Raw genomic sequence first — 23420 nt, 5'->3', positions numbered from 1 at the left:
CACCTATCCAAGTGTTAAATGGGCTCAAATGCACATAACCTGTATGATAACTAAAGAAGAGAAAAAAAACAACAGAAAAAAACAAAAGATGTCCCAAAATCCTAAATAATATGGAAATCATATTTTACATCCTGGTTGGTAAAGGTCATTAATCTGCCTCTTCATGAAAGATATCACCCATACCTTTGTGAAACAGACACATAGAGATAATAATGTAGACTAGAAACCCAAGGCTTCAAATAATGCCAAAATGATTACAATTTGGCAAAGAAAGCAGAGCACTGCTGTTTTATTATCTAAAGACAGAACTAGGCATCCTACCTCATATAAAAAAGTATCTTTGTTAGTAATGCTGTAAATTTGTTGCCAGCCATGACATGGCATGTATCAGAATGCACTACACTGCCTGCAGAGGTGTTTTTCAGAACTAATTTTACAGCCCGGCTTCCGCAGTTTGATCTCACACCTTCTTGCTCTCGCAGAGTCTTCAGTTCACTCCAGTCAGCATACATCCAGTATAATATTGATACAATTTTAACATGCAGAGACCTAATTTAACATATCAGACCTAATAATAAATTAGGTGCTAAATGCTTGGCTAAATAAGTCATTTTTTAATTCAACCAGTACGTATGTAGTTGTCCACATTGCTGAAGACGTGTGAACTTCAGGGCTAAGATCCAGTCCGGGGTAAGGGATAAGCTGTCTTTTGTGCTATGAGATATCTTGGTCTCACTTGCATTTTTAGAGTTCTTGGGAGCCATTGCAACATAGGAAGTCAATAAACATTTGCTCTTATCCACTTTAACAGGTCTTACTCCACAGGTTAGCTTACACTATGAAAACAATCAATAATGAAGTACCCCTATTTAGCTAACTTATTCAGAAGACACATCTTATTAATCTTTTACATCTGCTATGCGAGAATTCCACTAATATTTAACATTTTAATATAACATAAGCTGTCAGCTCCAAAATCTGGCCACGTGATGGAATGAAATGCCCAAAGTCAGGTGTGACTGGTATCCTTACCAGTTGTTATGCAGGTAGCTGATCTGGTTGCTCTTCAAAAATAGCTGCTAGTAGTGAACGATATACCACTTTGTTATAGCTATGTAACACTGGTATATAGTATATTTATTATAGCCTACACAATTTTAATCTTCAGCATTCCCGTAACCTGTTCTTCAGAAGCCCACTGCTCTCTACTGTTCATATTCTGATCAAACACTGCCCGTCTCAAGGCTGCCAATGCCGCACATGGAATGTATGATAGGGGCTGTGCTGCCATAAAAAGATGTCATAACACATGCCAGAACAAGAACAAAGCAAATGGCACAATCCCTGCAAGTAACCATGTCAGCATTCTTCCGCTTACAGTTGTACATTTTTAGTGCCTGCAAAGGCAGTTCAACATTTCAGCATTATAAGGGGTACCATGCAGCGGTGGTGGTGTGCAAATCAGCTTGAAGAGCAGTTACTGAAATTCTACAGAGCACACTAATATCTTACTAAGCTGATTCCACTTCATTCATAAAAACATCCATTTTTCATACATCTCATAAAATGAAAAGTTCAATGCATATAGTCTTGGACTGGCAAGGGTACCATGGGGACCACAATAATACTATGTTCATCTTCTGGGTAAGTAGGGCAACAAACTTTAACATAACATTCTTTTTTAGCTTTGTAGTTCCTGGTCTCTAAATTTTTTGCCCCCAATTTTTTAATGTTCTTCATGTCTTCCTGTTTAAATACAAGATATACACCTTCAAACTGTCACAATAAAAAAAAAAAATGTTTAATATCATCCACACCTAAATCCATTGATTTTTAATAGACATTTTATGTTGTTTTTTTTTTTTTTGCTCTCAATTGTGGCATGTTTTAACCTCCTTGGCAATAACTTTGCAAACTCGAAATTATATGTAAATACATTTAAGCTTAAAATCCAGGATATGCTTAACGCCACACGATGTGCATGCTTGCAGATGCTGCTGCTACGTAAGCAGTGTACTGTCTATACTTGCATGCGTAACTTTATGTAAATCTGGAGGATTCCACCAGATGGCAGTGTGAGACATCACTGTGTTGTGAGCTGGTGAAAGTAAGATGTTGAAGACAAAAATTTTTTGCATCCTGATGCTGTTGCGAAGGTGCAAAAAATGGCAAAAGTGACACCTCAGATGGTATATGAGACCTTTAACTGTATTGCATCATTACAATGGGGAATATGCAACACTTGTATTGCCAACATGAGAAATGGATGAAAGTACTTTCATATGCCAGTATTTAAGTTTGATGATTTGCTTCACTGCACACACCATTCATCAAGCATCGAAGCACACACATTGATCCTGTTGGCGCTGCAATGCAGCATGCTGTCACACTGTATTATCTTGAGAGACTGAATCCTCACTTTTTTCCTCTGACATTTTATGTGTTGTATGGACATATTAGTCTCAAATTTACTTCCATTTTGTCGTGCACATTTCCACATCCACTTTCAAAGAACTGCCAGTTTGATCCCAGTTGTTCTGACAGGCATGTCCATAACTATGGAGATGTTGATACTAAACAATGATGCTGACGTCATGTACAAAACTTGAACATACATGCCACCCACATTTTTGCTGCTACTGCAACTCATGCACATGTCATGCTAATTTCTGACAACATGCTCAGAGGACACATCAAAAGATCGCTGGGAACATGAGGAAGCCATGATGCATGTGCATAGGTGTTACGAGCATCAAGCATAAACCCAGCATAATTTGGGATGACGTGTAAAGATCCGCTTTACAGTGTTAAGCCCAAATTAACTCTCAGGGTAGTATTCTGCTGCCATCTAATGGATGAAATAACATCATGTTTGTTACAAAACATCATGAATATTTCTATGTATTTTGCTACTTTATGGTAACGCTATGGTAGCTCATCAATATTCATAAGTGTGGTGGGGCCTCCAACAAAAACACAGTAGCAAATGAAAACCCAGAAAGCCAATTTTACAACTGAAACAGAACCATTCCTCGAACCAATCATAAAAATGTGGACTGGTCATCAGATGTTGACACAAACAGTGAAACTGACACCGGTTTGGTAGATTCTGACCTGCCAAGTTTCAATGATGTTTGTTGCTGGCTACATACTACTACTGCCAACAATCCTGCAACCCCTTTTTGCACAATTACAGCTAACCCCAGTCAAAAAATGTGTGGTGATCATGATTATATGGACTACTTACAATTTTTCATTGATAGTCTGGTGGAGAATATAGTTGTTGTAACAAATAAGAATTTCTATATGCTATGCAAAGCAAGCTCTGGATACATCTGAAACTTCATACTTTTCCTTGCCAGGGGGACCAAATGGTATGACAAGTACCTGTACAGTCAATACAGCGTTGCTGCATCACCTGTAATGTTGCTGGCAGACCCTTTGCTTGACCAAGCTTACTGTATAACAATAGACAGATCCTATATCTCACCTAAACTGCTTGACATTTTAGTATGAAAGGAAACCTGATGCATATGGTACTGTGCAGCCGAACCACTGCAATACTCCAGTCATGTGAACTCGTCAAGCTGCAAAATGGTGCAGTAGTTGTGTGGCAAAAAGGCAAAATGGCTGCGATGAAATGGAAGGCGAAGACAGACATTTGCCTCCTAAGCATTCTTCGCAATGCAGCAACTGTCAATGATTGTGTCAGGGGAAATGTGGAAGTCACTTTGCCTTTTACTGTTTTAGACTACAATAACACAACAGGTGGTGTCGATTGTGCGAGTCAGGCACGGACATTCTACCCTGTCACGTGCAAGCAACCAAAAAAATCCTACAAAAAAATCTTTGGACATCTTCTCAAATAGTACCTGTGTGCGTTGGTGACTGTTTCAAAACATTTCACATGAAGCACATACACTAACTGCGGTGGGCTGGCACCCTGCCCGGGGTTTGTTCTTGCCTTGTACCCTGTGCTGGCTGGGATTGGCTCCAGCAGACCCCCGTGACCGTGTGTTAGGACCTAGCGGGTTGGACGATGACTAACTGACTGACACATACACTGAATCTGCATCAATACAGTAGTAGACACTAGACATTATCTTTCCTACTGTAATTATGCTGCTGTTTTGTACTTGTATGTTTCTGTTACACAACATTTTTGTTGTTAAAAAATTAAAAACTTTTGACTAGTTTTTCCTGAGGTACACATAATGCTAAGGAGGTTAATTGCTTTGAACTGATGAGAGGTGATATTATATACTATAAAAATCTCCACATGGCTGTTTAAAACACAATCACACTCAAACACCATGTGACTGATTAACTAACTGGCTGAGTGACTACTCAAAAGATTTTTATTTTTTAGGGGTTTCAGAGATTTCAACCAGCAAAGATAACCCTTCCTTCCCTAAATATTTAAAATAACTTAATGCATATTTAGTTTTATAGTTTGTCAATGGAAAGTGCAAAATAAAAATAGGCCACATTAATCTGCTTTTTGTTCTTCTGTTTAGACTCAAATATATGATGAGCTATAACTTCATTAAGTATGTAAAATCTGTCTAATGGTGTAAGTGTGACTGAATTTGCTGCTTTACAATCTATTCATAAAAATCATGAAAAATAATCCATTTTACAATTTGGTAAGAAACGTAGAAAAATCATAATAACATGTTATTTACCTTTTAGACCATATCAATCATTTTTTAATTTATACAGAGTGATACATAGAGTATATCATAATATATGCAATATTTCAAAATAAAAAGTAAATAGTAAATATAATTTGAACTTAACATTTATTAAAAACTAAAATGGGTGCTGATAACTTTAGTCATCCTTTGCTCTTATAGATGTAAACATTTGTAGCAAAGGTTTTATAAGGAAGAAAAAACTGAACACTCCACTCAAATTCCATTTTTTCTTGTACTACTTCAGCATCTAACAATATCTGGCAAAGAGCAGCAAGATATGGACTAATGTCAAATTGCAGAAGTATATTCAGAACATTTCATAGATGATGACTCATTTTATAGAAAATTTTGATGACAAAAAAACAGAAGCATAAATGACAATCCTCTCACCGTAAGTGAAGCAAATCATTAGGCTCCCCTAAAGATACTTATCAGGAACTGCACACCTCCCATTTTTAAATGGGGGTCGAGTTCTGGATTGTCTTCAGAGCATTCTACTGTATTGTACTTGCTATGTTATTTTTTATATGCTTGACAGGGTTGTGCTTTGTTATTATGTTATGTTCTGTTCCTAAATAAAAGGACCACTATCTGTTATAAACATTGCAAATCCAGACCATAGCTAAGATTACCCAAGTAGTTTTCTTGCATGCTTTCTAGTCATCTCCCATTCAATTGACACTAACATTCAATTAATCAGTTAAGCTAAAAAACTTTTGCCAGACTTGTATATACTGTAGATACAATTATAAATGGGACTCTAAAATGTAGTAGTTATTAAACTATGATTTACTTTTCTGCAGAATAAAAGTACCCCATCAGTATTTGCAAAGGGGCAGGGGGATACCATAACAAATAAAAACACTATTAAATGCTACACTCTGATGTGCTGTATGGTCTATCACATTTCTCTGCTGTGACAGTGTTTGAAAACTTTCTTTAAGTTGGCAGCACAATTTTCGATACAGTGAGAAATGCTTATTCATATACTGTATTTACTTGGGAGTGACATGATGGCACAATGGATGGCACAGACACCTCACAGATCAGGTGCAAATCACATGACCCATTATTGTCTGTACAATTTTCTCTTTTTGGTTTGTGTTTTTCTTCAGGAGCTCTAGTTTTCCTCCCATATCTTCAAACACTTAAATGTTAGGTTAATTGGCTATTCTAAATTGTTAAAGAATATGTGTAAGTGGGCCCCTTTGATGGACTGGGACTGTGTCCAGGGCTTGCAGTTCCCTTGAGGACGATGTTCCCAGAATATGCTCTAGACCCTAACAACCCTGGACTGGGTTAAACTGCTTTGAAAATGCTATCTTGTGTTGATATGTACCCCTTAACCTGAAAATTACTCCAGGGGCACTATAGAATGGCTGACCCTGTGCTCTGACCCCCAAAGGTTATGTGAAAAGAGAACTTCCTCATCGGGATTAATACAGTATACCAAAAAAAAAAGTGTTTGCTTCCCTGAGGATCTATGTGAGCATTAAAAATTAAATGTCAAGGTGTTCAGAAATTAGTTTTTAAGCTTGTTCACACAGGCCTGGACAATGTGTAGAATCAAAAATTGTTCCCAAAGATATTTAACTGCTTCAAGTGTTTTTTGTGTTTTACCTACAGTAAAACTATCATTTTAATTTTATATATATAATTTTTTAAGCTCATAAAACCCTTGGTTTTTACCCTTAGGTGAGTCAGGAAGGAATTAAAGTAGTTTTTTTCATGGAGACAGTATCATTCAGGTTAATCTAATGTTTTTCTGGGCTTGCATGATGAAGAAAAAAAAAGAAAAACCGTAGTGGTGTATATTCTTGCAACATGTTATCATCAGTTTAGCCCATTAAATTATGCAATGGCTTTCCCAACACCAAATGCAACTGAATGCCATAACTGCACAAATAACCAAGCATATTTAATTCAATACAAATTGACTTGGTAAAACAATCTCATACTTTATCTTTATTGAAAATAAATTTCCCCTTGGGATTAATAAAGTATCTATCTATCTATCTAAAAGAAATTAAATAGGCCAAAGACAAATAATTGTTCTTTTACAAGAAAAAAAAAAAAAAAGTGCCCAGACAAATGCAACAATGATATTGAGACTGCTAGCTTTCCAGTGGAACAGCCATGTTAGGTAACTAGCTAGAGTTTACCATAACTATTTAATAACATTTGGCTTGTCATTTATACCCATTTATATATTACATGTCACATAAATCTGGCAAATGATAGTATAAAAACAAATACGTTAGAAAGACATCTACTGACTCCTCCATATTGTCTGAAACACAAGCCACTGTCCATTTTTCAAAGAAAGACTTGAAATGACATCTCAGGAGCTCAGCAGAAATCTTAATTTCAATGACAAACTGCAGTTAGCCTCCTATATTTCTTGTTCCAGTGCAGCTAAGCAGAAAGCTGCATACACTATTGCAGAGGGATTAATTCTGCCTTTAGCAGCAGACATGGTAAAAAGCATCTTAGACAAAAAGTTTGCAGATAAAAGGAAAAAAAATAAATGAGACAAGTTCCAATGAGCAATTACATGGTGTCTCATTAGATTAGCAACACTGCTCAGAAGTTGGAGCAACAGATTTTATCTTGCACAAAATCAGCAGGACATTTTGCGATATAAATGGATAAAAACACAAACACTGCATTGCTTGCTGATTTCTTTAAATATGTTTAGCATGTCTGGGTGAGACAGTTGCACGAGGACCTTCACGGCTGTTTGATATTACTTACCAGCATGTCATGAGCACAGATTTTTGAGGATTTAAATAACTCTGGTAAAATGCAGGCTAGACTGGTCAAGCTGCAAAGCATAATGAGTGACCACGGGGTAGCCAACATGTCAGGGAACAACAGAAGCATTATGAAAAGGATTAAGGAGGCAGCAAATCTGGAAGTAGCTTGGACTCACTGCTTTACTCACTATGAAGCCCTGGCTTTGAAACACATGCCGTCTGAGCCAAACAAAGTGATGTAAAAAAGGCAGCACCCTCAACCAACACATTTTTGGGGTCCTGTGTTCCAAAATGTGGTCAGAAAACCTGCACTTGCTCTTCTCAATCAGATGTGCAGTAGCCGTTGAAGGGTAAAGACTACAGTACAGGCAGAGTGTATCAAGAAATATAATACACATATTCTTTCAAGTAAAAGAGTGTCCTCTGGCTAACTTATTCACTGATAAAAGTTGACTCCTAAGCCTCTCACATATTGCCAAAACTCTAACTTGAATCTATAAAAAAAGACATCACTTTTTTTGGAAAATATGGACAAATTAATTGCCTTTATTAAGTCAACTAAAATATGGAAAATACAAATAACACCCATTTGTCTTTACTATGTTAAACACAATGATAAAACATACCGAGGAATCAGATGCTCATATGAATACTTGTTAGTTTGATGCAGTTTACTGAAAGACACTTCAATGCACCATGGCATTTATTACACACTTATTCCAGATAAAAAATTAATTATTTTGTGAGAAAAGAGGTGAGTGAGAAATCTATTTAAGTTTGAAAGAGCAGATTCCATGATTAATTTAAACCTCCAGGTGAGGAGCCTAAGCTGCTGCAGATAACCTGTGACAGTACGATGAAGACACACCAGAAGCTTGGGAGGTTTTCAACATACTGGGTCATCCTGTCCCAGCAGAACCCAGTGCTGAGTAAAACCAGTATGCTTCTGCTGTTGTCCTTCACAACAATATATTGTACATGAGTAATGCCAGATTTTATGTTTCAACAAAGATGAAAATAAGGCACATGAATCTATTTTAACACTTGATCAAATATATGTGTTGCTGTCTCATTCTTCAAACCACACTGAAAAAGAAAAATCACAGAAGCAAATCAGGCCTATCCATTTTATTAATAAATCAGTGCATCAATAAGTAATCTCTATTACAGATACTTCAATGGATGTTTATTGATGGAGAATATATACACATTAAATTTATTCATTTATTAGAGGTTATGCTGAATATCACTTTAAAAATATAGGTAGTCGTCAGGAAAATAATTAACCAAAATGGTACAGAGATGCTGTTTCAAATGTTTTCAACCTTAAATTACAAGCAATTTACTTCCTCTGGAAATGAAACAGAATGATAATAGTATAAATATCCATTGTTACTCTGTGCATACTGGAAAAAAAACACAATAAGATGATCAAGAGAATACAGTTCTGTTTTTATGAAGAATATTTACACTTTCCCATGTTCTAACTAACCTAGAAATTAAAAAAATCAACTCTCGTGACTAAAATTTTAGAGATACCTTACAATTCTGACCACACCCAAACACCAACTAATCATTGTGAAACCTTGTGTAAAACTTTTAAAATGGAGTGTGTCACTGCTTGTCAATCTTACAAGTGAAAGATAACTCTACAAATAACTCTAGAAATAATAAGTTCCAAAATGGAAATGGATGTAGGGATGCACTGATTTTTGTCTACTGAATATGTAGTGCTCTTCTATTGCACTTCTGCACTGGTTATTGAGGATGCTTTCAAACATTGCTTCCAATTCTAAAGGAAATAGGTGATACATCACGTACACTGTATTGTGGAGAGTATGAACATCATCTACGAAGGACTGTACTAGGCTGGTTCAAAACAAGGAACTCCCACAGTCATGACACATTGCAAGAAACTGCAATGCTTTTACAAAAGCAAAAGCAAATGGACAAAGGAAGGAAGAAGAAAAAGGGATCATACCAAAAGAACTCTGTGTACACAAGTTGAGTTCGACAAACAGTGAGGATCATATATGACCTGTCAGACAACAAATAGACACAGCTTACTCTTTTCATATTGTATTTCTATTGTACTTGTACATTTGTGTCTACTTTGATTTTAGCTTTTTAAAACTATGTCTATTTGAAAAGACTACCTTCAAGCAATCAGTCCGTTTATAGTGCCAACTATAATAGCGAGGATAATGTAAATAGTAAAGTGGAAAACTTTAATTCTAAAGTAAGAGCTGCTGTTGACATAGTTGCACCTGAAAAGACAGTTAAAAAATCTTCTAGCATTGTTATTCCATGGAAGACCCAAAGAGTGTTTGATTTAAAAAGAACATGTTGTAGAGCTGAGCGTAAATGGAGGAAAACTAAATTAACTATCCATTATGAGATATTGATGGTTAAAATAACAGAATACAATAACACAGTCCGTCTTGAGAGGCGCTGCTATTTCTCTGATTATAAATAACAATGCTAGTAATCCAGAGTCTAATTTTCTACAACTGATCATCTGATAAACCCAGGTAACACAAAAGAATGCCCCCAGAATACTTCCAGTGAAACCTGTGAGAACATTGCTGTATTTTTCAATCAAAAAATTAATGATATTAGAGATAACATAGTATATCTCCCCAACATTGCAGAACCTCCAAAGCCCCGGTACTCCATTATAAACAAATTAAATTCTTTCACCAGGATAGATTTTCCTGATTTAAATTAAATAATCTCTCAACTGAAACCCTTCACCTGCGTCCTTGACCCAATACCAACAAGATTTTTCAAAGAAGTATCAGGCGTGCTAAATGAAAATACTCTTGACATAGTAAATTTGTCATTAGATACGGGGGTCTTCCCAGACTGTCTTAAGACTGCTGTAGTTAAACCCCTACTTAAGAAAAATAATCTTGACCCCTCTGCTTTTGAAAATTTTAGACCCATCTCTAACCTGCCCTTCTTAAGTAAAATTCTAGAGAAGGCAGTCATTTTGCAATTAAATGACCACCTCAATAAACATGCTATTCTTGATAAATTTCAGTCGGGTTTCAGAACAAATCACAGCACAGAAACTGCACTCGTTAAAGTAGTAAATGATTTGTGGACAGAGGCCATTTATCTGTTCTCATCCTCTTAGATCTGAGTGCCGCATTTGACACCACTGATCACAATATTCTTAGAAATCACCTTAGTCAATGGGTGGGCCTCTCTGGCAGTGTCTTAAATTGGTTTGAATCCTACCTGGCAGGGAGAAAATTCTTTGTGAGTTGTGGTAATTACAACTCAAAGACACATGATATCCAATATGGTGTGCCACAAGGCTCTATCCTGGGTCTGCTGCTCTTCTCAATCTATATGCTTCCGTTAGGTCAGATTATCTCAGGTTACAACGTGAGCTACCACAGCTATGCTGATGACACACAGCTGTACTTATCAATAGCACCTGATGACACCGACTCTCTCGATTCACTAATACAATGTCTTACTGTCTTACTGGTATTTCTGAATGGATGAATAGTAATTTTCTCAAACTAAATAACGAGAAAACTGAAATTTTAGTAATTGGTATTAATGGATTCAATGAGGTTATCAGAAATAAACTTGATGCACTAGGATTAAAAGTTAAGACGGAAGTAAAAAACTTAGGGGTAACTGTTGACTGTAATCTGAATTTTAAATCGCATATTAATCAGACCACTAGGACAGCATTTTTTCACTTAAGAAACATAGCAAAAGTTAGACCTCTTATATCATTGAAAGATGCTGAGAAATTAATTCACGCTTTTGTTTTCAGTCGACTAGATTACTGTAACGCACTCCTCTCAGGACTACCCAAAAAAGACATAAATCATTTGCAATGAGTGCAGAATGCAGCTGCTAGAATCCTAACTAGGAAAAGAAAATCTGAACACATTTCTCCAGTTTTGATGTCACTACACTGGTTACCTGTGTCATTCAGGATTGACTTTAAAATTCTGCTTATGGTTTATAAAGCCTTAAATAATCTCGCTCCATCTTATATATCGGAATGTCTGACACCCTATATTCCAAATCGTAACCTTAGATCCTCAAATGAGTGTCTCCTTAGAATTCCAAAAGCTAAACTTAAAAGAAGTGGTGAGGCGGCCTTCTGCTGTTATGCACCTAAAATCTGGAAAAGCCTGCCAATAGGAATTCACCAGGCTGATACAGTGGAGCACTTTAAAAAACTGCTAAAAACACATTACTTTAACATGGCTTTCTCCTAATTTCACTTTAACTTAATCCTGATACTCTATGTTCAATTCATCATAATAACTATTCATGGTGGCTCTAAAATCCGTACTGACCCCAACAATCTCTTCTGTTTTCTTTTTCCGGTTTCTTTGTGGTGGCGGCCTGCACCACCACCACCTACTCAAAGCATCATGATGCACCAACATTGATGGACTGAAAGCCAGAAGTCTACGTGACCATCATCATCAAGTCCTTCCATGAAAACCCTAAATACAAAGAGGACTGTTTGATTTATGTTAGGTAGATTGCCCAGAGTGGACTGGGCGGTCTCTTGGTCTGGAATCCCTACAGATTTTATTTTTTCTCCAGCCGTCTGGAGTTTTTTTTGTTTTTTCTGTCCACCCTGGCCATCGGACCTTACTCTTATTCTATGTTAATTAATGTTGATTTATTTTTATTTTTTATTGTGTCTTCTATTTTTCTATTCTTCATTTTGTAAAGCACTTTGAGCTACATTTTTTCTTGCATGAAAATGTGCTATATAAATAAAAGTTGTTGTTGTTGTTCAATAATAATACAATAAGTTTTTATCAACTTGCAGTTTTATAATTCAGTTTTATTTAAAAACAAAAATGTAAAACTTATTTCATTAAGACCTTGAGCAATGGCATAAAAACAATGCGCAAAAAATAATTAGAAAAAAGTTATTTGGTATTCTGCCCAGTGGATTCTAAAACTTCTAAAATTTTCATTTTGGTGTATCACTACTTATAAGCCATATGAATCCATGTTGAAACACCCTACACAAATATGTTATAAACTGCCAGGTACATATGAATGCATTAAAGGTACACAAAATTATAATTCAGTAAACACTCCTTTTAAAGGCATAAATTGAAAAATGCATTAAAAGTTTGGCCAATAAATCTGTCAACAACACAGTTTGTTCAACCCATGCACCAGAATAATTCAGCTCACGTGAAGTAGGGCACTTTGAGAAGCTAGTGACAATTAAGGATTGTTATTCTTAGATTAAAATTGCCATGTATGTACCACTGAACGTGCATGATCAAGTTCAAGGTTGCAGTGACCAGAACCCAACCATGGAAGCACCAGGGACAAGGCCAATTCAGAGACCACGCCTAGCCTAGCCTGTTCCATAGGCAACGCCTAGTCTTTTCACTGTCCAAATGGGAGTGTGCATTCTCCCTGGTTATCTCTAGATATTACAGTTTTCTCCAATAACCCTGACCTGTGCAGACTGACTTTACAAATGAGCCAATGCTTGTAATCACGTTCAGAAATGTGGTGGTGTCTCATTCAAAGTTGGTCCTTGCCCAACTCTGTGATGCACTCTGAAAATATCCAGATGATTAGAAGATTATAAAATTATTTGCAAAAAACTATTTGGGCGAATTTTACAAAGTCAAGCAGCACAGAAAAATCCATACTTCTGTACTGCTTCTAGCAGCTTACCAAGACAATGAACTGTAAAAACAAAGTACCAACCCTACCTATTAAGTCAACAGAAACCTCTGTGAAATATTAAAATGTTTCCATTATCTTGTAATAACTCATGTCTTGCAAACAAAGCACCAAACACCATAGCATTACCATATCCCTTTTACCATTACAGAATCAAGTAAAGTCAACACTTATTCTGATCTTGCTATAAGTATACCTAGCAATCACTTAATTACAAATGTCTAGTCTTCACCATAACAACTAAAGTATATACGTACTTGGTCACTAAGGGTGGCAGGTAAACTCCGACATTTTTATCATTTGATAGTTGCAAATGATACTATGTGAATACCAACATTAATTTTGAAGACACTCCTTGAATCTAAAAATATGTGATGCTCTATAAAAGAGCCTAAGGAGCCACCCCACCCACCAATTAGTGCCCTGTCCACTAGTGATGAATACAATACTGAATTATTATTATCAGAGGGGAGTGGGCATACTCTGCCTAGTGAGTCATGGGCACCATTATCACTGGACTATGAACTTTCGTTTAAAGCAACTCCAAAGTCAATAGAGAATATTACCCACAGTGGTTCTTAGTAACTAACAGAAGGAAAAGTCACCTCAGCAAGAACTGTGATTCAGTGCTCGCTCAAGTCTCAAAACTAAATGCACTGTGTGAACCCACCAAAAGACACTCAAGCTACCTGTGCCTCAAAACTCACAAATATTATATGTACATGAGAAAACGTTCTATGAAAGACATTAAATAAGACTCTGAATCTAAGCATATACACACAAGTTTGTGTGATTAGTTACCAACTGGGCAAAGTTTGCAAAGCAAATCAATAGCTGCACAAGCGCTAGCAAGAGGCATCTCCGTAATTAGAAGAATACCTTCGTTACGTGCAGCAGGGAGGGTGACGGCTGCTGGCTACTAACCTACTTTATCCACTCCGTACTTGTGTCCGGCCACTTGATGAGAGAGGGGCACACATCCATTCAGGCGCTTCCGAGAGGCTTCCTGGCTTTTCCGCGTTTCATTTTCACCGTCTTTCTCGCAGCTGACAACTTGATGGCTTATTTCCAGTCTTCCCAGGGCTCGCGACGAGTCGTTAATGGGATGCGTGGTGGTCATATTGGTACTTCTTTGCGAAAGCAGATGTTAAAATAAAAGTTCCTTCAGATGATGTGCTTCTCCTGTATATATTAATGTATAATTTTTTAAATCCCCCCCTCCCCTTCTTCCCGTTTTAAATGCCCGGTGACGCGCGTGCACCTCGAGTCACAGGATCGCCAAAGGGCTTGTTCATCCTGGTAATCATTCACTTGCTAGTCTGCCGGCACAACGTCACAGCAGTGTGACAAAGTCCCCTCTCAGCTTCACAACTTAAATGACACTTACATTTTACACACCTACACGAAATCCAGTCCGGCCACATCCCACTTTGTCGCCACGCAACGTCAGTACCTATATAGTCTTCTTGTTGCAACACCCGCTCTGTACCCGAAATAATGGTAATATGAGATGCAGTGCATTACGAAATTACATTCCGTCTCAGATGAGTAAGATTAACATTAAAATTAAGAATTATGTTCGCTTTCCCGCTGCAACGAAATTCATAGATATTATCCAGTAATCGCGCTACTGCGATATTTAATCCTATCGATGGCGTTAGTGTTTCGTTTCTTTCCAGTTAAAACAAATACCATTTTTAAACTCCGCTACGCAATATGCTGGCTTTAAATCTGAATCTTAGCATTTCGCAAAGATGTTACATCCGCGGCTGCTCCAGAATTTACAGCGTTTCTGCTCTTTCCACAAATTTCCAGTCAATGCAAGATATTACATATGACTTTCTCCCACTTAGTATCAGCAACACTTCCGGAACTTCCACCAGTGTCGTAAAGCCCCGCCTCTTCACGTAGCCACCCTCTGAAGCCAGAAGCCGTATCACTGTTTCCCTTACTGTCGTAATGAGTGAGCCGAACGGCGCAACAGAGGGCTTCGTAAAAGTGTTGTGCAAGACGTATGCAAAGTCTTAATGTTTAGCTTGGACAGCCCTAAGAAACGCAAAACTGATTGAGTTTACATTGGTTGCATGATGTCTTAAACTGATTGGGTTTACATTGGTTGCATGATGCCTTACTTTTAAATAGTTTATTACAGGGTGAAATGATAGGATTTTTATTTCAGTTCTAAAAAATAAACAAGATGAATTCGAAATACACTTAAGTGTTGAAGGACCACTTTTCCCACAATAAGGTCAAACGTGCCCGGCTCTGTTTAGTTCGAGTACGACGCGAGCAACAGACTGAGCCGCTGACAGTAGTTTCCATTCCTGGTTTCCGTCAATCCGTGTTAACAGATTACTGTTTTAAGTGTTAATAGAAGTCAGAGACGACAGACATGCTAAGAGATTTAATGTAGACAAAGAACGTCAGCACTGCTGGCCTTTGCAATGTATGCTACCTAAATAATTGCCTAAAATATCTGGGATTATTGCTGTTCAGGTGGAGATTGTTATATATGGTATTGAAGTGTCATGCAAGACAAGACAGGAGAATACCATTGGAAAACGACTTAATAAACGTCAAACCCGTCCTTTAGATTTATCATCATTCATTTTATATAATGCATTTCATAGTTTGCAGGAATTAAAGAAAAAAAAAACATTACAGTGCAATAAAACCATGATAATAAATCCAAGTAGAATGTTAAAATCTCAACAGTAAGCTTCATTGCTTCAACTTTTAGATCCCAGAGAGCTCAGTCTGAATATAACAGTTGCCATTTCCTAATTAGATGACTCATATAATTGGCCAGTAAAGCACTACAGTCATTATCCAGGGCTATGTACAAAATGTGAACATAGTATGATTGTTTACATACATTCTTACAATGGGAACACAGGCAGATTAAGTGACTTGCTCAGGGACACACGGTGAGTCATAGGGTGACCTTTAACCTGCAAAATTGAGGTTTAATGTCCTGTGTCTTAGCTACACACCATACTGGTACAAAGCTAGGCTATTAGACCCCGGGGCACCCACAGCTGTTGGCTCCTCAGGCTGTTTTTATTGTTATGGATGACAGGATAAGCAAAACGAAAATGATAATTATCCATCCAGTGTCTCAACTGACTTAGTTTAATAGCAGGAGGGTAGGAAGCCTATCCTGGTGGCACTGAGTACAAGCCAGAAATCATTCATGGAAAAAAAATGCAGGGCACATTCATGTACACTCAATTTAAAGACACCACTAATCTAACATGTCATTGTATTATAGAAGAAGACTTGGAGTACCTAGAGAAAACGGATGCACAGAATGTGTGAATTCTGTATAGACAGTGATTAGGGCCAGAAATCAAATTCAGGCTCTTGGACCTACACTAAGCATTGCACCACCATTAAAGGTTAATAATTTATATGAATTCAGGTAAAACATCTGAATTAAAGTAACAATAGATACATATACAACAAACCATATACATCCTTCATAATTCACAAACTGCTTCACCAGATCTATTGTTTGTTTTATTTAATGCACAATGATAACTATATTAATAAAATAAAAACAGTACTGCACTAGTTAACCCTACAGCCCGACCACCCCAGAGCCCTGAAACAATCTTCTGTGTAGCATTTGCACATTCTGCCCATACCTGTGCAGATTCTTCTTTAGTAATTCCCCCTTCCATATTCCAAAGACATGAGTGAGTGTAGGTGTGTGTATGAGCCCAGCAGTGCACGGACCACTGGTTGTTGCCTTACACCTGATGCTGCCAAAGTAGATACCAGTGCTTCAAGGCCCCAAAAAACATTTAAAAAGGCTCAAACAATGGTTGTGGATGGATGGATGGATGGAAAGACAATGAAGTCCTTAATTCTAGCATGCATAGGTCTTGAATAAAAATAGTCTGTATTTTAATGTAGATGCAGTGTCTGTAAAAAGTATTCACCTCTCTTGGATGTTTTCACATTTTATTATTGCACTGCATTGAAACACAGGAGATCTAATGTGTTTTCTTTTACATTAATCAACAGAAAAATGTTTATGTTAAAGTGAAAACAGATCTCTGCAAAGTTATCTAAATTAATTACAAGTATGCACTCATTCAAATCACTATTAGTATGAAAATGTGCTATATAAATAAATAAATGTTATTGTTATTGTAGTAGCAGCCATGTCTGCCTTGACTCTGTGTGTATACTGTAGGTCTCTCTCAGCTTTGCACACCTAGACAGTTGCCTAGTGTTCTTTGCAAAACTACTTAAACTTTGTCAGGTTGCATGGGGATCATGAGTGAGCAGCTTTTTTCAAGTCCAACTACTTTTTCTCAATTCAGACACTCCAGGACATTCCTATTTTTAGTTTTATGCCATTCCTTTGTATCTTTGGCTTTATGCTTGGGAACATTGTCTTGCTGGAAAACAAATTTTCTCTCATGGAGCATGTTTCTTGCAGACAGCATCAGGTTTACCTCCAGGATTTACCTGTATTTTGCTATATTTAATTTTCCCTCTACCCTCACAAACTTTCCAAGGTCTGCTACAGAGAAGCACCCCCACAGTATGATGCTGCCCCACCATGCTTCACAGTAGTGATGGTGTGTTTTTGGTGCAGTGTTTGGCTTAAGACAAATATGGTGTTTAGTCTAATAATCAAAAATCTACATTTTTGACACATCAAACAACAGAACTTTCTTCAGGCTGAGTTCAGAGTTTCCCATGTACCTTCTGGTAGACTATCCATGCAATTTTTTTTTTAACAGTGACTTTCCCATTGCCATTCTCCCATAAAGTTGCAACTGGTAAATCATGCAGACAGGAACTGCTGTATGTAGTCTCTCCAGTTTCAACCACTGTAGCTTGTAACCCATTTAGAGCTATCATAGGTCTCTTGATGGCCTCCCTCACTAGTCTTTTTCTTGCATAATCACTTATGCAATCAATTATTTTGTGTTTTATACTAGGTGGCTTTGCCCCTTACTTGTTCTGCTTGCCAAACTCCAAAGGCCTGCGCTACACGCCAGCCACTTCGCATCTCTGCTACTCGCGTATGTGGATTTCACTTTCACAAACAACAAATCTTAATTCTCGCGGATATGCCTCTTCATTGGGAAGAAACACTACATTTCCCTGATGGCAACGTGAATTAGATAATCTACAACTCTCCGACTTAAAGTTTAAATCTGAACAATATATTCAATCTCTTTTCACTGTTCCGTTATTTCACCGAGTAATAATTTCCGTTTGTTTGTGCTAATGCGATCTTTACTATCATTTGTTTGAGACTTTTGAGTTTTTGTAGTTTTGTTATCTCTAACCTGCTCTGCATGTGTATTGTGCCAACAGTTTTGAATTCTTTACAACGTTCTACTTTGTCATCTACTCTTTGTCTTTTACCTCTGGTCCCGGGCATGGTTAAATCTCTTGGCACAAAGTCTCATCTCGTGGACGTGAAAGTATCTCCTGAAAAAGTCATGTCTCGTTGCAGGCTAAAAAGTCTCATCTCGTCCCAGGTTAAAAAGTCTCGTCTCGTCCCAGGATTTTTTTATTATAATAGAGAGATTTGTAATTGATTTAAATTATATTGCTAAGATCTGTTTTTCCGTTGACATTAAATAGTCTTTTTCAGATGATAATTATCAAAAAAGTCAAATTAAATCCAGCGTGATTCAAAGTTATATAACAATAAAGTGTGAAAACGTCCAAGGCGGTGAATACTTTTTATAGGTATTAGGGGAAAAAGAAATCAACACGTTTCATGCAGTTTGAGGAAGTGTGAAAGCCAATCAATGTAGGGAATTTTGCTGGCAGTCTGCTGGAAATACAATACATCAATTAACATAAAACACTGTGACCTACAGGCAATATAAAGAGAAGACATTAACAGAGAGAAGTCAAATTACAAAGCACCTGTTGTTATGGTGCAGCATGATGGCACGGTGTTTTAGCACTAATGCTTTCTGAGCTCAAATGAACCAGGTTCAAAACAAAGCCCAACTGCTGCCTTTGTGAAATGTGTATATTCACCCTGTGTTTTATCTTGATTTTTTTCCTGGGTATCCCCATTTTCTCTCTTGCATGTTAGGTTAATTTAGCTATCTGAAATTATTCCTGTATGTATTTCTGTTGTTCTGCCCAGGGTTGGTTTCTGTATCAGTTTTTCTACTACAGGCTAAAAGTCCCCATGAAACTGAATTGGACTTAAAGGGTTCAGTAAAAGAGTGGATGGACATCAGTATTAGTAAATATATAGCAGCAAAACAGGATGGCCTGTACTCTGCTCCTTAGGGTGACTCTGTCTGTTAATTCCTTTGAGTGACAGTTGTTAGAGGACAGATTTTCCAACCAACATGACCAGTCTCATTTTTAGGCTGCAACAATTACCTTATTTCATTTTGTTTTAAAAGTCCAAGTAAATTACTTATGGCCATGGAGCTGTTTTTTTTTTTTGTATTTAAACCCAACATGTCCTCAATCAAAATCTGAATAAGAAGCCCTGAGCAGTTTTCAGTTGTATGAACACTAAGCTTATGCTTATATTAGACAACACAGCTGGCACAATTTTATTTTTGAAAAGTGAAGTCAATTTGATCATACTTAGAGGCCAAGAACTACAGTGGGATGCAAAAGTTTGGGCAACCTTGTTAATAGTCATTATTTTCCTGTATAAACCGTTGGTTGTTACGATAAAAAATGTCAGTTAAATATATCATATAGGAGACACACACAGTGATATTTGAGAAATGAAATGAAGTTTATTGGATTTACAGAAAGTGTGCAATAATTGCTCAAACAAAATCAGGCAGGTGCATAAATTTGGGCACCGTTGTCATTTTATTGATTCCAAAACTTTTAGAACTAATTATTGGAACTCAAATTGGCTTGGTAAGCTCAGTGACCCCTGACCTACATACACAGGTGAATCCTATAATGAGAAAGAGTATTTAAGGGGGTCAATTGTAAGTTTCCGTCCTCCTTTAATTTTCTCTGAAGAGTAGCAACATGGAGGTCACAAAACAACTCTCAAATGACCTGAAGACAAAGATTGTTCACCATCATGGTTTAGGGGAAGGATACAGAAAGCTGTCCCAGAGATTTAAGCTGTCTGTTTCCACAGTTAGGAACATATTGAGGAAATGGAAGACCACAGGCTCACTTCAAGTTAAGGCTCGAAGTGGCAGACCAAGAAAGATTTCGGATAGACAGAAGCAACGAATGGTGAGAACAGTCAGAGTCAACCCACAGACCAGCACCAAAGACCTACAACCTCATCTTGCAGCAGATGGAGTCACTGTGCATCGTTCAACCATTCTGCGCACTTTACACAAGGAGATGCTGTATGCGAGAGTGATGCAGAGGAAGCCTTTTCTCCGTCCACAGCACAAACAGAGCCGCTTGAGGTCTGCTCAAGCACATTTGGACAAGCCAGCTTCATTTTGGAATAAGGTGTTGTGGACTGATGAAACTAAAATTGAGTTATTTTAGCATAACAAGGGGCGTTATGCATGGAGGAAAAAGAACACAGCATTCCAAGAAAAACACCTGCTACCTACAGTAAAACATGGTGGTGGTTCCATCATACTGTGGGGCTGTGTGGCCAGTGCAGGGACTGGGAATCTTGTCAAAGTTGAGGGACGCATGGATTCCACTCAGTATCAGCAGATTCTGGAGACCAATGTCCAGGAATCAGTGACAAAGCTTCATTCATTCAACAAGACAACGACCCGAAACACTGCTCAAAATCCACTAAGGCATTCATGCAGAGGAACAAGTACAATGTTCTGGAATGGCCATCTCAGTCCCCAGACCTGAATATAATTGAAAATCTGTGGTGTGAGTTAAAGAGAGCTGTCCATGCTCGGAAGCCATCAAACCTGAATGAACTAGAGATGTTTTGTAAAGAGGAATGGTCCAAAATACCTTCAACCACAATCCAGACTCTCATTGGAACCTACAGGAAGCGTTTAGAGGCTGTAATTTCTGCAAAAGGTGGATCTACTAAATATTGATTTCATTTCTTTTTTGTGGTGCCCAAATTTATGCACCTGCCTGATTTTGTTTGAACAATTATTGCAAACTTTCTGTAAATCCAATAAACTTCATTTCACTTCTCAAATATCACTGTGTGTGTCTCCTATATGATATATTTAACTGACATTTTTTATTGTAACAACCAACGATTTATACAGGAAAATAATGACTATTAACAAGGTTGCCCAAACTTTTGCATCCCACAAAATTACTATGTCATCAAAGTAAACAGTGTAAGAAAAATATATTAACAGAGTTATGTTTGCCTGTAGTGGATGAAACTTTAGGCAGATGTGCTTGTTTATTTTCAATACCTTGTAGGAGAAACATTTGACAGGTTGTGTTTTGGGTGATTCTATAATATGCTCATCCCAATGTAATTTCAAATTACCTAGAACAGGTCTGACAACTGCTGTCCGCGTGGATCACACTGTTTGCTAGTTTGCATGCCACATTTTATCTCCCGATTAGCATAATTGAGCTAATTATCTGTTAACTTAGATATACAGAATGTTTTCTCACTGTTAATTTAGCAAAATGCAAATAAGTCATGCTACTGCAGTTATGATGTTGAACCTGCAGATGTGGAATTTACATTTAGTCGAAATTATAATTGAATTAGGAACACAGGTGATATAAAAAAGATAAGCCTAAAACTTCATGATAAATCAGAGTTAAGCTCTATAGGGAGCAAACACATTTTCAGTTTGGTTCATGTCTTCTCACAAATTTGCATTCCTGAGTAGCACCTCTTTTCATCTGCTGCAGTTATAGGTAAGTTACTAGATAAACCATTTTTCTGTAATGACTGCTTAAAAAACACCTTTAAAACGTATTAAAAACAGTATACTTTTATCTTGTAAAAAGCTATCATTTCAGTTAACACAGATATTGAAATTTTGTTTTTATCATGCAAGGCATCACATCAGTTAGTTTAGCTCAGCAAGTAGAGGCAGATTTAGTCTATTTGAAACCTTTGAGGAGCTCAGCCAGAATAAAGCACCTTAGCAAATTATATTACATATTTTTTTCAATAGGCTAAAAAAATCAATAAATGATATAATTCATACAAAATTATGTCAAAGAGAACAGTAACAGAAATTACTGTATGACCACACTTTCAGTTTGGTTTATGAGTTGAAAGTCACTTGCAATTAAATAAAATTACCTTGATGAAGAGTCTTTCGTGTACTGGGAATCCTTAGGGCTACGAGGTTAGTAGACATCTGTTCCAGGCAGTGTTACGCTTGAAAAGCTGGCCTAACAGAATGAGCCATACAAAGTGCAACTCAACACAGGGATACCAGACACATTTCCTAGATGCACTCTGTAGTATAAAGTTTGCTCACAAACACCTTGTGGCTGATGACCCCAATTGTGTAGCCATGATACAGCTGTTGTGTGAGCTCACCAGTTACAGGGGAAAAAGTTGGGGGTGTGGCGTTGATTCTACTCCTGTTGATTTACAGATATGAGCCGAACAAATCCAGATGGGCTAAAACTTGGCAATGAAATCTGGCTCTTAACATGTGGAATGTCATGTCTTTGACAAAGCAGGAGCCAGAGCCTATGAAACGTCCTATCAGGAAGTATAGCATTGGCTCCCTACTGGAGTAGTTTGTCCTAGAAGTTAACAGACCCATACAGGCTTTAGGATTTTAGGCAGATTAAGGTCTTTATGTATGAGAAAACAAGTAGAATAACTGAAGGACAGGTTGAGATCAATACAAATTAAAAAGGACCATCAGACTACCAAAACCAATGCAAAAATCATATTCAAAGTTGAAATACAAAATATAAAGTACAGGGTGTCCATAAAATCCATGTGCAATTTAAAATAGTTGTAACTTTATAAGTATATGTGATAGAAAGGATCTGTAAAAAGGATTAGAAAGAAGAAACACTTATATTTTTTATTGTTCTTGTTAATTTTCAACATGTCCACCATCATTACTAATACAAAGAGTAATACAATTCTGTAGTTCTCGGAAAACATTTTCAAGCTGATTTTCAGTAATACCAGCAATCACATCAGTTATCCTAACTTGCAAGTCTTCTAAAGATCGAGGTTTGGTTGAATAAACATTACTTTTCACATGTCCACATAAAAAGAAATCCAATGGAGTCAAATCTGGCAAATGTGAAGGCCAAGAAAATGGTCGACTTCTTCCAATCCATCTGTTAGGGAATTTCTCATGTAGAAACAGTCTAACATGCAAAGCAAAGTGACAAGGAGCAC

The 23420-nt window shown here is 37.2% G+C and overlaps 1 protein-coding gene across 1 annotated transcript in view; it reads right to left on the bottom strand.

Moving 5' to 3' along the window:
- ipmkb (inositol polyphosphate multikinase b) overlaps positions 1-15028 on the bottom strand; it is a 53690-nt gene extending 38662 nt beyond the window's left edge. Inside the window, exon 1 of the mRNA XM_039771633.1 lies at positions 14081-15028. Coding sequence (XP_039627567.1) covers positions 14081-14276 — 196 coding nt within the window. The 5' untranslated portion in view covers positions 14277-15028. The remainder of the gene's footprint in view (positions 1-14080) is intronic.
- Positions 15029-23420: the final 8392 nt, after the last annotated feature.

Source organism: Polypterus senegalus, chromosome 1 (genome assembly GCF_016835505.1).
Source record: "Polypterus senegalus isolate Bchr_013 chromosome 1, ASM1683550v1, whole genome shotgun sequence".
Lineage (NCBI taxonomy): Eukaryota > Metazoa > Chordata > Cladistia > Polypteriformes > Polypteridae > Polypterus > Polypterus senegalus.
Note: the sequence above shows the minus strand (reverse complement) of the source record. Positions and strands in the feature narration are given on the sequence as shown.